This window comes from Chanos chanos, chromosome 6, assembly GCF_902362185.1.
Source record: "Chanos chanos chromosome 6, fChaCha1.1, whole genome shotgun sequence".
Classification (NCBI taxonomy): domain Eukaryota; kingdom Metazoa; phylum Chordata; class Actinopteri; order Gonorynchiformes; family Chanidae; genus Chanos; species Chanos chanos.
The window spans coordinates 38,593,640-38,613,118 of record NC_044500.1 but is presented as its reverse complement, the minus strand read 5'-3'; the positions used below and the strand labels follow the sequence as shown (position 1 = coordinate 38,613,118).

Below are 19,479 nucleotides of genomic sequence, written 5' to 3'. Positions count from 1 at the left end.
CACGATTACTACACAAATAAACTTCTAAAACCAGCTGAAATAATTAACGGAAAGGGCGGTTTGTGACTTCTGTTTGGTTCAGCAGGATTACGTTTTGTGTGAAATAATAAGCAAGTGTGTTCTTGCAACATTTGGAGGGAGCTGTCCAGTGTATGGGTGCTGAAGGCAAGAATTTACATTTAGTGAGCGGCCACATTTCTGGTCAAAACTATGCCGTGCATTTTAACGCGCCTTGGCTGAATGTATATGGTTAATATTAATCTGTAGGCTGTTGTATGCCTAACATGACATACTTTGAAGTTCGTTCGGAAGTATGCTCTCAGAAATGACATTATAAAGTCATACTGGCAGTTTCAAAGAATACGGCGAATATCTGTTTCACTGTTGATAAAAAAAAGACCACTCAGGTCTACGGTGATAGCTAATGCATAGCTTTAGCTCGTGGATGATGGATATGTAGGAACCTCCTTCATCACTTCACTGACAATGTGAATCTATCTCAAAGTGCGTACAGCTGGTTTTCTTTTTTCATTTTACAACCTCATGTGCGTTGCACGAAAACTTAGACGCCCATAGCTGTGTGTAAATACATTTGGCTTATTCGTTCGAAAGCTCAACGGATAGGCAAGATGCTCCTGCATGTAAGCTAATAGATAATGGGAAGGGGTGGAGTAGGCTACAGTCTTTTCTCAGTGGACGGCGCGCAGACAGCTCTCCTCACACAAGGCACAAGTACAACACTTGACGCGCAGAATAGGTCTCCGCTCTCCAGAAATGAACTACTGTGGTCCACAGTCGCAGTCACTGTAAGTCTTACACTACATTCATTAGCGTGGCTCCTACTCTGTACTTCAAGCAAGTTTGCTAACACCAGTAGTAGGAGTAATTTTTTGGCCCATTAACGTGGGTCCAAGCTGGGCTGAAGGAGCGTCAGATTTGTAATTTGTGTTCCCGAACGGGGCCAGGCTGTGCGAATCACGGAGCTGCTGTCCTGAGCCCCGGTCACTCATGGAGGGAGACGTTATGGACAAACTGGACGACATGGCTTCGGTCTATGAGTTCGACCCATTTACTGGCAACATCCCTGCCACGAAAGTGGAGATCACAGTTTCGTGCAGGTAAGATTCAATTCTTTTATGAGGATTCCTCCCACACGGAATAGATGATGTAGATCAGAACATTGCCACATAATATTAAGTTTTTATGTTATTATTAATCATTATTTAGCAGCAGAAACGTTTCTTTGCTATCGCCCCGGCAACCTCCTAACTTTGTGACTTATTTCTGGAACACTCAAATATTGGTATTATCTTGCCCGATTTAGCCGTCAGTCACTTTTTAATGACCACTAAAAAAAAAAAGAATAAAACAGACCACGTTCTCAAAATGTGGCTTTTGACTGGAAGTATATATCGACGAAGAAGTTTATTTAGTAGTGTATAGGTTATGGGTGGGGACGAATGCGCATATCTGCATTGGGCCAAGGCATGTATGAATTATTCATAGAGAACTAAACTTACTATACGGAGGAGCCACAATATTTCTGCAGCGAAAACTGTGTTATACCCTGTATCAGAGCAACGAAGAGAATGAATCTTGTCAGATGTTCATATACCTCACCGAATATTGGTTAGTGTAAGAAAAAAGTTACGTAAGCCCTCTGTTATGTTTGAGTATAAGTTGGACAGCTGCTAGAAGCAGTTTATCTATTCCAGATCACGTAGAAATACGTAGAATCTTTGATGTCAGTACTTCCCCTCGTTTTTAGTAAAAATCATTTAATCTCGACACACACTGTCCTGTCGTGCTACCCAGTGTTCCCAGTTTAACAGAATATGAGCGACAACGTAACATTGTAGTAGCAAATAATAATACTGTCATGACAAAACCTCTCACTAGTGCAGTCACTCATGCATTCTGAGGATCCATACAGTGAATATATTTCTATGTATTTTAGGCGCGCTCACAAATGTGTCCGTGTACGCGTCTGTGTAAGAGAAAGGGAAAAGTATGAGAGAATTGCATACAGCTCATGTAAAAAACAGTTAAACATTGTCAGTGTGTATGGATTTGCTCGATTAAGCTATACAGAACAAGCTTCTGTAAAGATTATTTTACCCCTCTCTCTGTGTATCAGGGAAAAGTTATTTGTCGTAAAATATTTGCACAAAACTGACTGTATCCCATTTATTTGATCAACATGTTTTGTGCGATTACTCTTGATTTATTAGCCTAGGTCTTTTCATAAAAATGTGTGTTTTATCAATTGCAAAGATTAATGTGTTTTAATCTCTATTGCTTTGTGTCAGAATTATGTAAGGGCTCCATTAATTTTGTTGAGTAGAAATGCAGCTGCCTGTCTCTCTCAGCACTGTTATTTTCCAACCAAACCAAGGACAGTGCAGTGTTGAAACAGTGACTCCCACCCACTGATCTAAAACAGTGGGCCAAGTCCCTCTCTCCTCTCTTTCTTTTTTTTTTAATCATAAATTTCCAACCAGTTAACAGCTGAACCTCAATGCCTCATGTACAAGGTTCATTGACTGAAATGCCCGATGCAATGCATAGCTTATAAGGATGTAAGAGAATACATTGGAAATGAAAATACAAATAAGTACACTGTGTTTTGATAGTACTTCCATATGCCTGCCTCGTATTCATCATACAAATCTCCCTTCCCCCATATAGTAGCAATTGTTTATTCTCCTTTAGGGTGTACCACTGGACTGCTATTGTAAAAGATATAAATAAATAAAACCAAGTCAGGTGGTCACCTATTAAAATAATGCTGAAAAACAATGTTGATGCTGAGTTGTTCAAAAACATCAAAAGAAACAACATTTGCTCACAAACATTACTTTTATCTTAGAAAGCCATTCACAGCAATTGTATTATACATGCAAATTTAAATGCAGAATATTTAATTTTATGTGTTCATTGCTAGACATGCTGTTTCAGCCAGTGTCTTCAGTTACAGTTTTGTACAAGAGTTAAATATACCACACAGCACTGAGGCTAATATATCCAGAGGCAACATATCCAGAACCGACACTCTTCACCACTCACTTGGTTTCATCCATTCTGGATGATGATAGTTAACTCTAGAGTGAATAAATACATCTTTTGAGATGTGACCTCCATCTGGAGGGCTCAGAGCATGAATGTACAAGAAATCAGATGGTCTCATTGATACACAGTAGGGATGAAGAGAAACAGAGCATTATGGGATTAATCCATGGAGCAACTGAAACATGGACTGGACTCCAAGATTCTAGCATCTCCATGATTGACAGAAGTTCACTAAGGCATAGGGGCTGATTGCTGAAGATCACTTTGCTGTTACCTGTTGGTTCTCAAAGTTTTTGTTATCACTGCCTCACAAATAGGGAGACAACTATGATTAACCCATTAACCAATGGAACCCTTAGTAATGAAAAGTTCGGTCAAACACAAAGATAAATTGGAATTTTTGAAAATGTATTATCATTGCACTGTAGTATCAAGTCCCTGGTGATTCTATTGTGTCAGTAATTTTTAAATTCACCCACAACTTATTGCTTATTGTACCCACTGAAGGGTTATAGTGCTGTATGTGTAACGTCTGACGCCCCATGACAAGGCTGCAAGGCCATAAAACATTCCCCCCCTTTGGGTCGTTTGATCTTTCCTCTCTGATTTTCACTAGTCCCCTAAACTCGCATTCATACAGTTGCTCTGGGTACAGTACTCTGTGATGTGATATCTATCTTTGAAGATTTTTTTTTCTAGAACTAGGTCATGACATGCCACAACATCAAACTGCATGAGACCATAAAGCTTCTGTAGCACCAGCAGTTCTGAGTCTCTGTGTTGCAATTAACAGTGGAAAGATGGACAGCAGTCCTTTTTCTGTCATTTTTAACCTGCTTGTTGTGATATTACTGCCTCGTTCTACTTATCCACACACCATGATTTTACCACTGTTGGTTGCTTATTTCCTGAATCATATTCGGTCAGTCTCTGCTTCCCCCACTCGGCATGGTCTCTTTTCCATACCACATGAGATGCCAGTTTTGCTGTATTTGGTGCACTTGGTTCGGTCTTAGTGCGGAGATCAGAGATCAACATGCTTCTGCTGGATGTTTTGATCACTGTTTTTCTACCTCCTGTAACCAGACATGAGCTGGTTGCTGATGCAGCCATTAAATAATGCAAAACTTTCACGAAAGGCAAAGGGATGTGGCACAGAGAAGCATCAGCCTCTCTGTCGTGTTGCCTTTAGCCCTGCAGTTGAGAAAAAAAAAAAAAAAACCTTTTAAAGTTATATTCTGAAAATCAGTGTGTCTACGGTGAGAACAAAAAGCCCTCATTCAGTGCCATTTGTGCCATGGAAAAAGGTTTAGTATGTTTTACGTTATCACGGTACGATTTTTTGTATGGGCCCAATCATGTACTTAGAGACGCTGTTCTGAGACCAGTATCTTCAGTACAGTTACAAGAACAGATGCAGTATAGTGTATGTCTAGACAAAAGACTCTGAGTTAATACAATGAATTACTTAGAGAAGAGTAATTTTCAAGTTCTCTCCCATTGAAGAATATAGAAGGATACGAGGGAAAGATGGTTAGATCGATGTCCTATGCTCCTTTTCAGAGGGCAGAGAAGCCCTGTGTGGAAATGTCAAAATGTACCTGGGGACAGAGATTTCTTATGTAGTCCATTTTCTGTTGTAGACTTTCCAAACAATTCAATACTGTGATTCCTCTCTGGTCTTTTTCGTGCTCGAAGGAGGGAAAAATTATCCCTTGTCATTTTATGTGATTACAGTAATTTTGGAGCAATTACCGCTCCTCTCATTAAAATCCCAGGCGCTATGACAAGGCGTCAAACCCTGTCAAGATACCTTGTCTTGCTTTAATGCATCATCCAACCCAGAGAGGTAGAGATAACAGAAGGATTACTCAGGATGGATAAAGAAATCCCTGGATTACACCATGCACAGTTTAAGGTGTCTCAAGTTCTGTCGACAGCAAGGATGTGAACTCCTGTTAGCTTTATCTTATATCTTGCCGTCTCACCTGTGGGAGATACTTTAAGAAACTCAGAAGGGCTTCTAAACCATGTGCTGTACTAAAGTGGTGATGTAAATCTGTTAGTGATTTCGCTATCATGAAAGATTATCACATCTATATCTTAATAGAGCTTTAAAATTCTTCATTATTATAAACTGTGAAATAAAGATATACATGTAGAATTCTGTACACTTTTTCTGTAAAGGAAAAGATAGCGTGTCCCTGCTTGATGCCATGACATGCTGAATGGACTGGTCAGGAGTAGGTCAGCAGTTGTTGCTAGTGCTTTGTGGTATATTTCTTTCCATTTGAAGAGACTTTGTGAACAATGTGTTCTCCTACTGTGTGCATTTCAGCTCTGCTCCTAACCCCTAATGTTCTCCCAGACCCATGCTGTCCTGTGCTAAGTACTGCAGGGTTGGTGGCCTTCATACAGCTGAGACAGTCAGCCAGTGAGTGAAAAAAGAACCATAAAGAGTGAATGAGGGAGAGAGAGCGAGAGAGAGAGAGAGAGAGCAGGGAAATAAAGGCATAACAATCGGACTCTCCTGGACAAAGCAATTCGGTAGGACATTTGAGGACAAGACAATGTTGAATGTGGAATGGAGAATGGCTTTTAAATGTGAATAGGGTGGACGGGCTGTCTACATTACGATTTCAAACCTTTGAACTAATAGATTCAATAGACACAATGTCAAGTTGATGCATTCGGGCATCCAAGTTAGAAATATACAGTGTAGAGTTTACAAAATCTCTGGACACACACACACACACACACACACACACACACACACACACACACACACACACACACACAAACACACACACACACACACACACAGAGTGTTAGGGGAATTCACATTATTTACTGACTTAATATTGACATGTAGGGATGGTGGGTGTGCTGTCATTGCTCGTTTAGATCCCATGGGATCAATGTTCATGGCTCATATGATGACAGCCCCTGGAACCTGTGGAGAAAGGCTCTGGATGTGTTCTGCCGACACTGTTGCCGGGGACACCAGGGTACATTGATTTTTTGAACTCTTCTGCTCTGACCCTTGCTCCTATCATTTTAACATTTGCAGAGGCATGCCAGTTGTCAATGTCCTCAGCCCAACACAAATGGGCGTTCGATCTGGCGGACCAGGCTTTTTTTATTGGCTGGTTGATGGCTGTGTCAAAAGGGCTGTAGATAATTCTGTCCAAATATTTTTCCCTCTCATTGTTGCCATGGTGGCAAAGCTCATTAACTTCACCAGGTTTGAATCAAAATACAAGAGCACTCAAATGAGCTTTTAATTATTGTTATACATTAGTACCTACTGGATGTTACTCTTCTGAATCAGCTAAGGTCAAAACGCCATTTGCTTTTTGTTTTGATTTAAAGCCATATTCAAACTCTATTCTACATGAACACTGCGGGTGTTTTGGATTAGATGTTTTATTATAACAACCTTCTTATGACCAACGTGAAATATAAAACTTTACCCACAATTGGCCAACAGAATTTGAATGACTTGAAAAATTCCATCCATGCGTTTGTTATTGGTGGGCTTTAACAGCAGGGGCTACTTTTGATATGTATCTCAAAACCTTTAGATAACTGGTAATATTGTTCAGTTTCGCCCTTCTTTTGGCATTACTTTTTAATTTACCTCTTTACATGCTGTCTGGATTCACAGCTGTAGGAAGAATCTCCTTCATTTCCTATCTGTAAAGAGAGGAGTTCTCACATGGTAAATTGAGCAGCTGTGTGTGGTCATGCAGGTAGGTTTGCACTGATAACCGCTGATTGGCGAGTTAGGAGCGTGAAAACCCAATGCCTCTGAGAGTGTAGTGCAGAATTGGATGTGTTGGGCCAGTGGGACGCATCCGAGTGCCACTCTCATCATAACCACAGGCTTTCTGCTAACCCAGCCTGTCTGAAACTGGGGCCTGAAATACAATAGAGCTATGAGCATGCTTAGAGATAAGCACATAGTTACAGCCAGTAAAATAAATAAATAAATAAATAAAAGTTTTCTTCAATGAGTGAACAAAAAAAAGAGAAATGCCAGATTATACTTTGCTAGAAATACTGCAATCACTTCTAGTCTATTTCAGTGGCCATTAAACAAAAACATAAAGGACACATTCACTGAAAAAAATCACTCTGAACATTTGAACGCTGACTTTGGTTTTGAATAATTTGTTGCCTGTCCTCAGAAAGGCGCGCATGAAAACTGAGACTATACAGTTTTGACCCACTATACATGCAATGTGATTAAAACTGGTGCTATATATAGATATTAGTATGATAATCAATATTAATACTACATCCAATTATGTCATGCTTAGAAATGATGAAAATATAAATCTCCCTGTCAGAAATCTTTCCATATTTAAGACAAGCTCATGATATTTTCTCTAAAGTTTATTCAGGAGCAGAGTATGAAGACTGTCACTTGAACATCTTTACAGAGTACATATCTGTGTAGCTCATTAATCAATGTCTCTCTGAAATCACAAAGATTCAGGCATTTGTCACATTTTATTTGAACCAGGGCTTTGGGCACATGTCCACTCAGGTGCCATTTGAACCTATGAGTCACTGATTTCAATGCTCTCATTACCTCTTGTCAGTCCTTCCTTGACTGATGGCACTTAATGATCCTACAGAGTGGCCCATCGATAGACTCTGCTCCGAATCACACCCTTCAACAGCAGTGTTAACTGCATGCAGCATATGTTCTCAGACACGGTATGTCATGCAAGCTGTCATGGCACTCCCCTAGCACAATGATAAATTAGTGTCATTAGGTTTTGCTGTATTAGAATAAATTTACCTGCCAACCAGCACAAGCTGACATTAGAGAGCCTAAGAGAACAATACTTTTTTTTCTTCTTCATCTTTTCTTTTCCATTTCTTCTCCTTGGTCAGATGAAGTTGTTCTCGAATTTGATTTGCTCTTGCAACACTTTCTCTGTCTTACTCAGGTGATTCATTCTCTCCTAAGTGACCTTTTCTTCAAAAGCTCAAGAGATTGAAACAGTATAACGTTAAAACTAATCAGCTGGAAAGTTGGTGCTCTAGTATAGTTTCTGCTAGAAAAATGACTCTTTTTGTCTGAATTGAGAAAATGAGGGTGACTATTGCCATATGCTGTCCAGTTCATGTCCAGTTACCATCCAGTCTCACACCAGGGAGCCTTCTAATGCCACTGTACTTTGAAGGAAGACATGGTGCAGGTGGCTTCAGGCCTCTGGTCTTCATTACCATGACTTGCTTTGAGATATTGACAGGTGGTTTCAGCGAGGTGCCAGCTGAAACAGGTTTGTATTTGATCATTCTGCTATTTCCCAAGCTTCCTACCTCAGGCCAACAGGAGATGTGGTTTGTGTGTGTGTGTGTGTGTGTGTGTGTATGTGTGTATGTATGTATGTATGTATGTGTGTATGTGTGTGTGTGTGTGTGTGTGAAAGAGAGAGAGAGAGAGAGAGAGAGAGAGGTTGTAGAAGAGAGATTAAAGTTGTATCTGGTAGCTGCAATGAGTTGGACTTAAAGTGGAAAGAGTGATTAAAACCCTATGGAGAGATGTGGAACTCTCTCAGGGGCAGTCTTTGAAGAACAGAAATGATGGCACTGGGGTTTGTGGGAGAACCTCATTTAACCTCATTTGAAAAACACATAAAAGGACAGTACGAAAGTCCAGTGGAGGCAAAGATGTAAGTTTCATTTCAAGACTTGTCAGGACATACCTGACAATTGTCCCGGAGATTACCCCTCACACAGATACAGACATGCAGAAATTCAGCAAAATAGCACAGTACATTATCAGGGGGTTCCATTATAGTTAAAACACCAGTTTGGGCATCTGTCTGCAAATTTGTTTGTCAGGGCAGGGATTTGCAAACAGAAAAGAAGTCAAACTTTTGTGGTGCAGATGAAAATTAACGAACAAATGACATTTCAGGTTTTGGAAATGTATTGGTAAGAACAATTTAATAGTATGAACACAATGGCAGGGACATCTCTCACTCTGTATCCATGCCTGAGAGTAGAGGACTACGCAGAGATAAATGTCTCGATGAGTCCCTGTTTTTTTGGCAATTTTCTGCTTCCGTTCCAGCCTCACTTCACGTCTGCCTGTGTACTGCAGTGGTTATGTTTTTCAGTTAGCTCACAGAACTGTGAACGAGGAGACTGACTCACCAGTCCGAATGGACAGGTGACAGGTGACAGGTGTAAACTCATAATGGAGTGTGTTGTCGACTTTATAACAATGCAGAAATATGGCATTTTTTCCCTTCCAAGAAGCCCTGACTGTTTTGGCTCCGTAGAGCTTTTCCTGAGCGCCCCCGACGTGGGGCTGCTTCCAACACTCATATCAGTAGCATCGTGGAAAGTGTGGAAACCCAAGAAGGTGGGTGGCCAAACTGAATAATTAAACAGATGGTGGGAAAAGCATCCTGCGCTGGCACCCGATCGATCCAGTGGGCCCGGGATCAGAGAGCTCAGTTTGGTTCGCCATGCCAGGTGTGGATTGAGTGTTTTATCAAGAAGAGAAAAGTCAATTAAGCATTATGACTGCCCACTTCCATCACGTGGATCCCACACTGATCTCTCTGATCTGGACTACACAGTCATTAGACTCTGCAGGGAAAACTCATGGTTAACCTACGGCGAGACAGCATACCGTGGACACCACTTCTCCTTCCCTCTCTTTCTTTACCCGCTTTAATCCTCAAGATGATTGGAGCGTTCAGCCTCAAATAAGAGGGATTCTCTCCCTGCATTTGAAATCCACTGCAATCTGCATGCAGAGCAAAGTGTGAGACCATGGAATAATTAATCAGTGACTCCCTCTGTACTCCGGAGAAGTGAACAGGCCTCATAATTCACACGCGGATTCTCTTTTGTAAATAGCTGTCAGTGCTACTGGAGCTGGACCCATCGATTCAGATATAATTGAAAATCAGGACTGTTTGCACTGACTTTGAGGTTCTGTAGGGTCTTTGAGACATGATTGAATTGAGAAATGGCTTTAAAATATTTACAAACAGATGGGAAGAATCCCTAAGTGGGTTCACACACAAGAGACTGACTGAAATAAGAGACGATATGGCCCGAATACTTCACACGATAACCCTGCTTCAGTGTATTTCCACTTCACAGTAAAGCAGACACAGGATCATAGTCAAGTACAAAACACAACATGGTATCATCAGAATCAATAAAGTAAATGTATAGAGAATGTTGACTCTAAATCCCTCACATGTCATGTGTTGTTTGAGTGTTTAGATAGCACGTTCACAAATAGCATTCTATGTGCTGTAGGTCTGTTGTTTACGTGATAGGAAGTCTAGAGCTGATTTCTCATTGAGTTGACATCTCGATGTCATTAATCGTAGCGGTGTGCTGAGGGTGCACTGTATAAGCTCTATCATACCGCAGGGCACATTTGTTTGTGAGCTGGATATGATCTTGAAAAGGTGTCTGGTGCAAGCAAAGTGCTTTGTTATGATCTCCAGCGTAGTGAATCACTGGTGTTATTCAGACACTGGCTCTGGTACCCACTGAACAAACATGATGGTGTCAGCACTAATTGTAATGATGCATGTTTCTCTCCGGACAGGCGTTTGGGGGATGCGTCTCAAAGGAGCAGGCACTCCTAATATTTTCACGGCTTTGATGTTTTATTACAACGCTGAATCAAAGCCCTGGGGAGTGACTGTTTTAGAAAGATGAGCAACTATCGCTGAGGTTCAACAGCATATTGGCTGGTTCTTCACTGAGTCTAATAACCTGAAGACCACCAGCCTCTAATTGATAAACATACAATCATCATATCATGGCCTTCTACAAAATGGAAATACAACTCCTCACAGATAGAGTAATATTGCTGTAACTACACATATTATACATTTATATAGATATAGTCAAACAAAGTAAGTGACACAAAATATAGTGCAGACAAAAAGATGCTGAAGCTTTTTGAGGGTGTTTAGAAGGGGCGGCTTTTCATTAGAGGAGGACCAGGTGCTGGAGAAAATGGTTGTTGTGATTGGGTTCAGTGGGATTCTGTGGTTGGATTAAAAGTGAGGAGGTTTTCACCTCAGCAGAGACTCTTTGGATCACCCCGTATAACTGTGTTCTTTCATTTTTCAGGCTGCTCATGAATAACACAATAGCTTTTGTTTGATGTTCCAGCTGTGGCAGCAGCCTTTTATAATGTGTGTTAGGACTTGTGTAGAGTTCTCTGTAGATGGTCTGCTTATCACTGTTACGACAGGTCCTTACTGCAAAAAAAAAAACGAAAAAACCCAGGCATGCTAATGAGAAACAATAAAAGTTTAACAATGATCTACTTTCCCACTCTCTTTGACATCTCACTAACAATCACATAACAATCTGATGGATGCCCTCTTTCAGAGTAAAAGCATTTGCATTTCTCTTTCATTAATTTAAGCTCAAACCTCACTCCTATATGTTCATGTATATTTGTGTTTCATTCTTTCGTTAATTTAAGCTCAAACCTCACTCCTATACACTCATGTATATTTGTGTTTAATTCTTTCAGTTTTCAGCATTGAAACTTGACACATTCAGTGATATGAACACCTTGGGGAAAACAGAAGTGAAAAAATAGGCAAGATTTGGAAAGAGACTGTGAGAAAGAGAGTGAGAGAGAGAGAAAGTGAGAGAGAGAGAGAGAGAAAAGAGAGAGAGAGAGAGAGAGAGAGAAAAGAGAGAGAGAGAGAGAAAAAAAGAGAGAGAGAGAAAGAGAGAAAGAAAGAGAGAGAGAGAAAAAGAGAGAGAGAGAGAGAGAGCGAAACAGAGAGAGAGAGAGAGAGAAAAAAAGAGAGAGAGAGAGAGAGAGAGAGAAAAAAAGAGAGAGAGAGAGAGAAAGAGAGAGAGAAAGAGAGAGAGAGAAAGAGAGAGAGAAAGAGAGAGAGAGTGTGAGTGACCCTTTAGTCACGGTGTGGAGAATGCCCCACGCCAGAGGTCACAGCGTGAGCATTGTGGAACTAAGCCAAATGGACTACACTCAGAGGTCCAATCACACCTGCACATAAATGGAATCCTACTCTGGGCTTCATCTCACAGTTATCACCAGTTTCCCCTCACCCACTCTATTCAGCCAGCTGCCCGAACCCTGACATTTATCTCTCAGACTCTGATTAAAATAGACCTCCCCTGATGGAGCCATTCAAGGTAGAGTTGCACAACCCCACCTATCTAGCTGCTCTGAACATGCTGGGTGGAAGGGCTGGTGAGGATGAAGTGATGAAATGGAGAAGAAAGACGGGTTCAGAGTATCTAACCAGGCTCAGAAGCAATAACACTTTGCTGGAAAGCTGATCACATGATCCTGCCGCATGTTCTGCTGGAGTCTCTGAAGATTTCCTGCAGGGGTTCTGACATCACTCACTGGGGGGCAACACTGGGGACGCAGTAGGAGAGCAGTTGGGACTGAACCCAGTCAAAGGGACATTTAACCTCTGACTACAGATTAGATGGGCCATTTAGCCAGAAGCAGCTGTTTACCAGGGTGGAAAGGTTAATCGTCGTGACATGCTGACACTAATGCAAGCTTGCTCTGTTGTAAATATTGGCCAGTACCATAATTAAATCATTTCTCTCTGAATGTTTTGCAGAAAATAAAATTGTAGCAATCTATCACACAGACAGATGGCTCCTCAGGTATCTCCTGTGAAGCTAAAGCAACTACCGCACATTAAAGAGTAAGGTTAATCTCACGATTGCATGTAATTACCAATGTCCTTCAACAAAGAACACATCCTAAATGTATCATAACCATTTTGAACGAGATGGATTTGTATATAAACACATTTGTATAATTAACATCTCCTTTAGGTGTACTCCTTAATTATCGGCTGCACATATTATAGTTAAGCTGACAAGTAAAGAATACGGTATGTTTATGAGACAACTGCTCTCATTTCATTGTGGTCTCTTTAAGTGCTTATATTTTGATAACGTCACTGCAGCAGTCAGCTCTACTGTACAGGAAAGCCCTCCTTGTATAGAAGACCACGTAGGTGTTCTGCTCTTATTTTTAATTAAAAGCCAATGGGTGGCATTTTCAGCAGCATGTGGGCCCGGCCCAGAACTGTCTCATTCTGACGATACTGTCACTTTTATGATGAGGTCAGAATAATGAGACAAAAGATGTGCTCTGAAAGCGCTTAGAAGGAGATTAAAATAATCACGGGAGAGCTGTTTTGTTTATCAGATTCTCAGTGATGGGACACTCCCTCAGGCGTTTTTTTTTTTTTGGGGTATGTAGTCCTCAGTCATGTGAATGAACAGACTGATGTACCCAGTCTGATGCACACTGATGCTACTCAGAAACGGAGAGATACTTACACCGTGCACACATGTTCTCGTAATGGATTTTCAAGGCCGAAATCTCAGTTCCAAGAAAAGAAATAGTTATTCAATGAAGCTTACTCTAAAAGTCATTTAAAACAGCAGAGTGTTTCAACAGAGAAGAAAATGTAATACGAGGAGAACAGTGAACTAAACTAAAGGACAGAAATTCTGCCCGTGTATAAAACATCAACTTTACCATGATAGGTGGCATTTTCACAGCACAGGCCTTGAATTCTAAAACCCAGAATTTTTCCAGCAGAGTGTGCGACCAGTGTTAATTAGTGTCTCCAGGCCTATTTCATGCCTAGCCGTCTGTACATAAGAACGCTTTGGTTCCACCGTACCATGTTCTCCCTGGAATGTTGCATCATTTCCTGTCCTCTTCCTTAAGTAAATAGAATGCCTGCAGTAAAGCTTGTACATGAATACACTGAAGCTCTATTCCCTGTTTCTGAGTCAAAGCAAAACAAAAAGTTTACTCTAGATATGTTTTGCTTTAGTTGTTAAAGAGGAATGGTGCTTAAAGTGGAATCCTTTGAACGTATTCCTTCAGAGAGCTTGTTCTTGCTGGTCTTCCACTGTGAATGCAACCATCTCAAAAACACAGACAGTATTGGAGTGCCATTGACATCAAGACGTGCATAATTTTGTTTCCTGAGGGAGAGGAAAGAGCAGTGATTCAAAGAAATGTTTTGTTTTGGGTTTTTTTTTGCAATATAACAACGTTTTGCCTCACTACTTTTTTTTTACTCTCCTCTGTGCAGTAGTAAGACAACCAAGCCTAGATTAAGATCAAATATTAGAAGGAGGCCAAGGCAAGGCTTGAAGCTCCACATCACAACCCTACTGCAAAGGAGTCTATAAAGGATGTTTTAGAGCCTGTGAATAGCTAGTCCTCCCTCATTCTCTATGTACAAGCATCAGTCAACAAACACACACACACACATAGAGGAGGAGAGAGAGAGAAAGAAAAGATAGAGAGAGGGAGGATAGATAGATAGATAGATAGATAGATAGATAGATAGATAGATAGAGAGAGAGAGAGAGAGAGAGAGAGAGAGAGAGAGAGAGAGACAGAGAGACAGAGAGACAGAGAAACAGAGACTGAGAGAGGGAGATGGAGAGAGAGAAAGAGACAGAGAGAGAGAGAGAGAGAGAGAGAGAGAGAGTCTCTGTCACACTGGGGCATTCGCTGTGGGCTGAGTGCTGTGTTTCAGAGATCAAAGCTGTAGCACAACAGAGCTGGGAGTTTGATTCCATCAAGTGAGGGAGGGTGGATTGATATGGTAAAATATCTGCTTGCAAGCAGGAGAATCCTGAAAATAGAATGTGCGTAGTCTATAGTTAATTTATGAGGGCAGTTCCTCGCTCTTGTAGCGGAGAGATTACCCCATTCTCCTGGTGTTTATGGCTTGGAACAGTCCACGTCTCTACAAATGGAACCAAAATCACATGTCAAAACTCAGGTCCATTCTGATCACATAAGTCACTTTCAATTTCAGTGAGTCATTCAAACTCCAAACTCCACTGCTACCATCTTGCATGTGCAGGATCTGTAGTTTAGGATCAGTAATGTATTATTTACCTGTTTATAATGGAAACTGATGGAACTATATAGGTGATATCAGTTTGACTGTGAATAATAGATATCATCAAGATACAATACAAGCAAGGGCAGTTTTTCCTGTGTTTAAGTCTCAGCCGGAAAAAAATCTCATAACAAAACAATGCATTTTTATCAAATATGCAGTGAGTAGGGGTGGCGAGCTCTATTCAAATGGTAATGCTACGTTTATTGCGCCATTTTTGAGTTATTGTTTTGTTGCATCCAGAAATTTACAGCACATAGTTTTGTGAACAGGCGTTCATGGTGCCATATTACGCTGTTTCTGTGGTGATGTATTGTATTTTGCAGGTGTTGTCTACCCATTTCACAGTTCTGGGGACAGTGGCCTTTGGGTTGCAAGTGTATCAATGCCTTTATAAGCCAAACCCCCCCCCCCCCCCCACCTGCTTACTTTAAAAAACCTCTTATCTTCACCGAATACAATTTCATACGGTATATTCATCAAGTTTGAAGTGACCTCGAGGGGACATGTTTCAAGTTTATAGATCCTCTATTTAGAGGCTTTGAGAATATGGCTTAGCTAATGAGTTAGACACTTTTGCACACTGCGCCACCCACCAGAGATAGTGGGCTTAATGTTATATTTATGCACAACTTCAGCATCATCGTGGCACTCTTGATGGCTGTAATTAAAACTCCTGCAGGATTCCTTCAGGCTGCTAAATGCTCTCATCTATGTCCTGAGGAGACACAGCTAAGCGCCAGTCCCAGAAAAAGATGCTCTGATTTTCAATAGACATAAAATAAGGAGGATATGCCTGCTTCTGAATGGCTCTTAATGGATGCGCTCACTCATACAATACCCGTAATTAAAGGGAGGTTTGCAGGTTGCCACATTGTACATGATGTTTTGAACCATGTACCTGTCAATGGATTGTAATACGAGTCTTAGTTTGGTTTTTGATATATTTGACAGTACATGGTGTATTACTGTATTTCGGATTGAAATGCTAATGTTGAACGTGTGATAATTCCCCCCCTCCCCTTTGTCATTATATTCACTTCAATATTAATCTTTGCGTAGCTTTTTGATAAACATCACTGATATCATCAAACTGCTCATTTGCTGTTTTGTATGTATAAGACAGTACCCAATATTAATTGAATTTTTCTGTGATTAAAGCATGCATGAATGACTAAAATTAAACTTGGCAAGTAAAGCATGTAATTTATGAATGTAATTATTGACACCTGCTTATATTTTTCCTAGCTCCCAGGTCTTTTTGTTGGTCCTTCTGGACAAAAACAGAGAGAAACAAATTATTATCTACATAATTATTGAAGCCATTTCAGAATTTTCTGTTTCTAGTCTAATTTTCTGTCTTTGTGAACCCCCCCCCCCCCCCCCCCCCCCCCAATAGCATTACAGATCGCAGAAAAAAGCAAAAAAAAAAAAAACCTTAAATCGCATACTGAATCCCACTGTTGTATGAAATTATTTCATAGAAGTGAATGTAACTGTGCGTGCTTGCTTGGTGTCAGGAAGAAAGGAACAAAGTTCTTACAAGAACCTGTGAATGTTTCCAAATATTTTCTGTGTCACTCTCATCACTCCGTGACCAGATAGTAAGAATGACCACATCAGTATTAAACCATCATTAATCCTTTGAGCATCCATTTCCCCAAACAGACACTTGGTGTTTAAATACTACACTACATATATCTTCCAGCATCTCAGCACTGACATCATGTCTGTAGCCCAGATTATCCACAGTATGTCCGAGAACTGAAGCAGGATGATGAAATGGAGAGAGAGAGGGGGAGAGAGGGAACTATGACAACATTTGTATCCGCATCTGTCATTACAGTAACCTGTAATCTTCTGTCTTGGGCCAGAAAGATGATTAGTATTTGCGTACAACCAAATAAGGTAAGATTAAAAAGAGATTCGCCTCTTTTGTTGCTGTCGGAGCATGAGCGTGACCTGTGCAGTGAGGTCTGCGGCGGTGGTGAAGACAGAGGTAATCTTTAGGAAGATACAGAAAGGCCACGCTAACAGGTAGACGAGAAGCTGTAATCAGCTCGGCTTTGTTACGAAAAGCAAACCCCACATTTTCCTCTGATGACTGCCGTTGTGCCCGTGTCCGTCTGATTCCGTGCCGACGGCTTTGTGTGTGGCCCTGATGGATGTGTCATCCCTCATTTAGAAACGCGGATGTGATGCCTGCACTGTGGCTCTGGGCAAGTCAAGCACTGTCTAAAAGCATTCCACCGCAGCTGAATATTCTCTGTTTGGAATCAATACTTCTGTTCCATATTTATTTCATCAGATTGTCAGTACATAACCTCTCCTAGTCAGAGTTCACGTGAAGCCTTGGCTCAGATTAATAGATAAATAGTTTTTCCATGGCTAGAGGAGCAGTTTTATTAGCGATTTTAAGAGAAACTCATAGACAAAATCTATCTATCTATCTATCTATCTATCTATCTATCTATCTATCTATCTATCTATCTATCTATCTATCTATCTATCTATCTATCTATCTATCTATCTATCTATCTATCTATCTATCTATCCATACACACATAGATATTTCAACCTCAAAAACAAGACAATGCTATGCTTTGTGAATTTAGAATAAACAACAAACAAATCAAGAGGCTTGATGCCATAGTAACAAATGAATATGTTGCCTGGAGAGCCTTATTTCCAAATACCATCATCACATTGTAAAATATATCTTGCACACTATGGGGGGTAATTCAATGGTGTCTGTGAAATGGGTTTTGTTAAGTAAACATCTGAATTGAGGTTTGCTCTGAATACAGTTTATATGTGTAGTCAACAGATGCACCAATATACAATTCAAATACCATTTTATTAGTGATGGCTCAAAGTTGTTGTTTTTTCTCCCTTTCCCCACAGGAATCTTCTAGATAAAGACACATTCTCCAAATCAGATCCAAGTGAGTTCACTTCTGTTTTTTTTAATCTTACCGTGGCTGGGGAGTTTCAGGAGATACAATTGATTCCCTTACCTTGGATGGGTTTGTCCATATGGATTTCTCCTCTTCCTGTCACTAGAAAGTAGTCATTGTCAATCAGCCGCCTACACTTGTAAAATGGATCAAGAAGGAAATACTTTCTTTTAAGATCAAAATTAATACTCCAGTGACGTTTCACGGTTCTGATCATGTGTGCGCTGAACCTTGAGGTGGCAGTTAGAGAGAAGTGGGAGGCCTGAGAAAGCATTGGTACACTGTCAGGAATAACACTGGAATCAGTCCAAAATGTCACTACAAGTGGTAACATGCAACTGGGTTTTTAATGATACTGATGCTTTCATTCGACTTAATCAAACCAAAAATGAAGATGAAATAGGATACTATTTTTCATTTATCCAAGTGACAAAAAAAAAACCTCGCAAACCAACAGTCCTATTCCATTTTCATCATGTAATTTATAATTCCAAATTGGGAGAAAGTGACAAAAACTCATATATAACCAACTAATGAGCAGACCTCCCTCTTTTCTAATTTTCAAATATCCATTTCCCCTTTTTCTCACAGTAAATGTGAATGTATGTTTTAGTTGCTGAACTACACAGTTTTTTTTTCAGTGAGAAAGCTGTGAGATAATTCTCCTTGTTGCTGCCTTGAACTGTGATATAAGGCCTCATCACATAAAAAAGGCCTATGTGTGAAAGTGAACCTTTGAACACAAATGAACTCATGGAAAAGCATACAAGGGATGAGAGTGTCTGTGCCTTTCACTATAGTTCCTGGGCCTTGAATTTGAAGAGAGAGAGAGAGAGAGAGAGAGGGAAAGAGAGAGAGAGAGAGAGAGAGAGGGAGAGAGAGGGAGAGAGAGAGAGAGAGAGAGAGAGGGAGAGGGAGAGCGTGATTGAATCAAAGAAGAACTTGAAATTTGAACTGCCTCTGACCTTCTGACCTTCTATCGTGGCATGAACAAATTCTGCTGTGGAAATATCTGGAGACCATTTTACTCTTACCGAGGTTTTGTTGGATTATAACAACTCTGAAAAATATTTCATTGCTAATAATTTGTTAACACTAATAACACACAACCTTTGAAAAAAAAATTATTCCGCTTATTTAGCAGAACGCAACCTCACAGCCGATGGTTTTAAACAAATGTATGTTTTATTGGTAAGTTTGTTTGTATTTATTTACTTTTTTTTTTTAAATATCTGACGTCATCCATGTCAACATCTCCCTGTTCACAGTGTGTGTCCTGTACACCCAAGGAGTGGAGACCAAACAGTGGCGAGAGGTGAGCTCACACAGTCCTCCAATACATCCAGTTCGACATCAAAAAACACTAACATTTACTTTTCAAACAGAGACACACACACGCAGACACACGCTCACACACACACAGACACACCCACACACACACACACACACACACATACACACACGCACGCACACACATAAATGCGCAGGCACTTTATTTTTCA

At 40.5% G+C, this 19,479-nt stretch overlaps 1 protein-coding gene across 3 annotated transcripts in view; it reads left to right on the top strand.

Moving 5' to 3' along the window:
• The first annotated feature begins 1,008 nt into the window (after nt 1-1,008).
• The window catches only part of cpne5b (copine Vb), a 75,409-nt gene continuing 56,938 nt past the window's right edge, over nt 1,009-19,479 (top strand). For all 3 annotated transcript variants that reach the window (XM_030776747.1, XM_030776746.1, XM_030776745.1), the window contains exons 1-3: nt 1,009-1,118; nt 17,925-17,965; nt 19,246-19,292. In XM_030776747.1, the coding sequence (XP_030632607.1) occupies nt 1,009-1,118; nt 17,925-17,965; nt 19,246-19,292 (198 nt within the window). The remainder of the gene's footprint in view (nt 1,119-17,924; nt 17,966-19,245; nt 19,293-19,479) is intronic.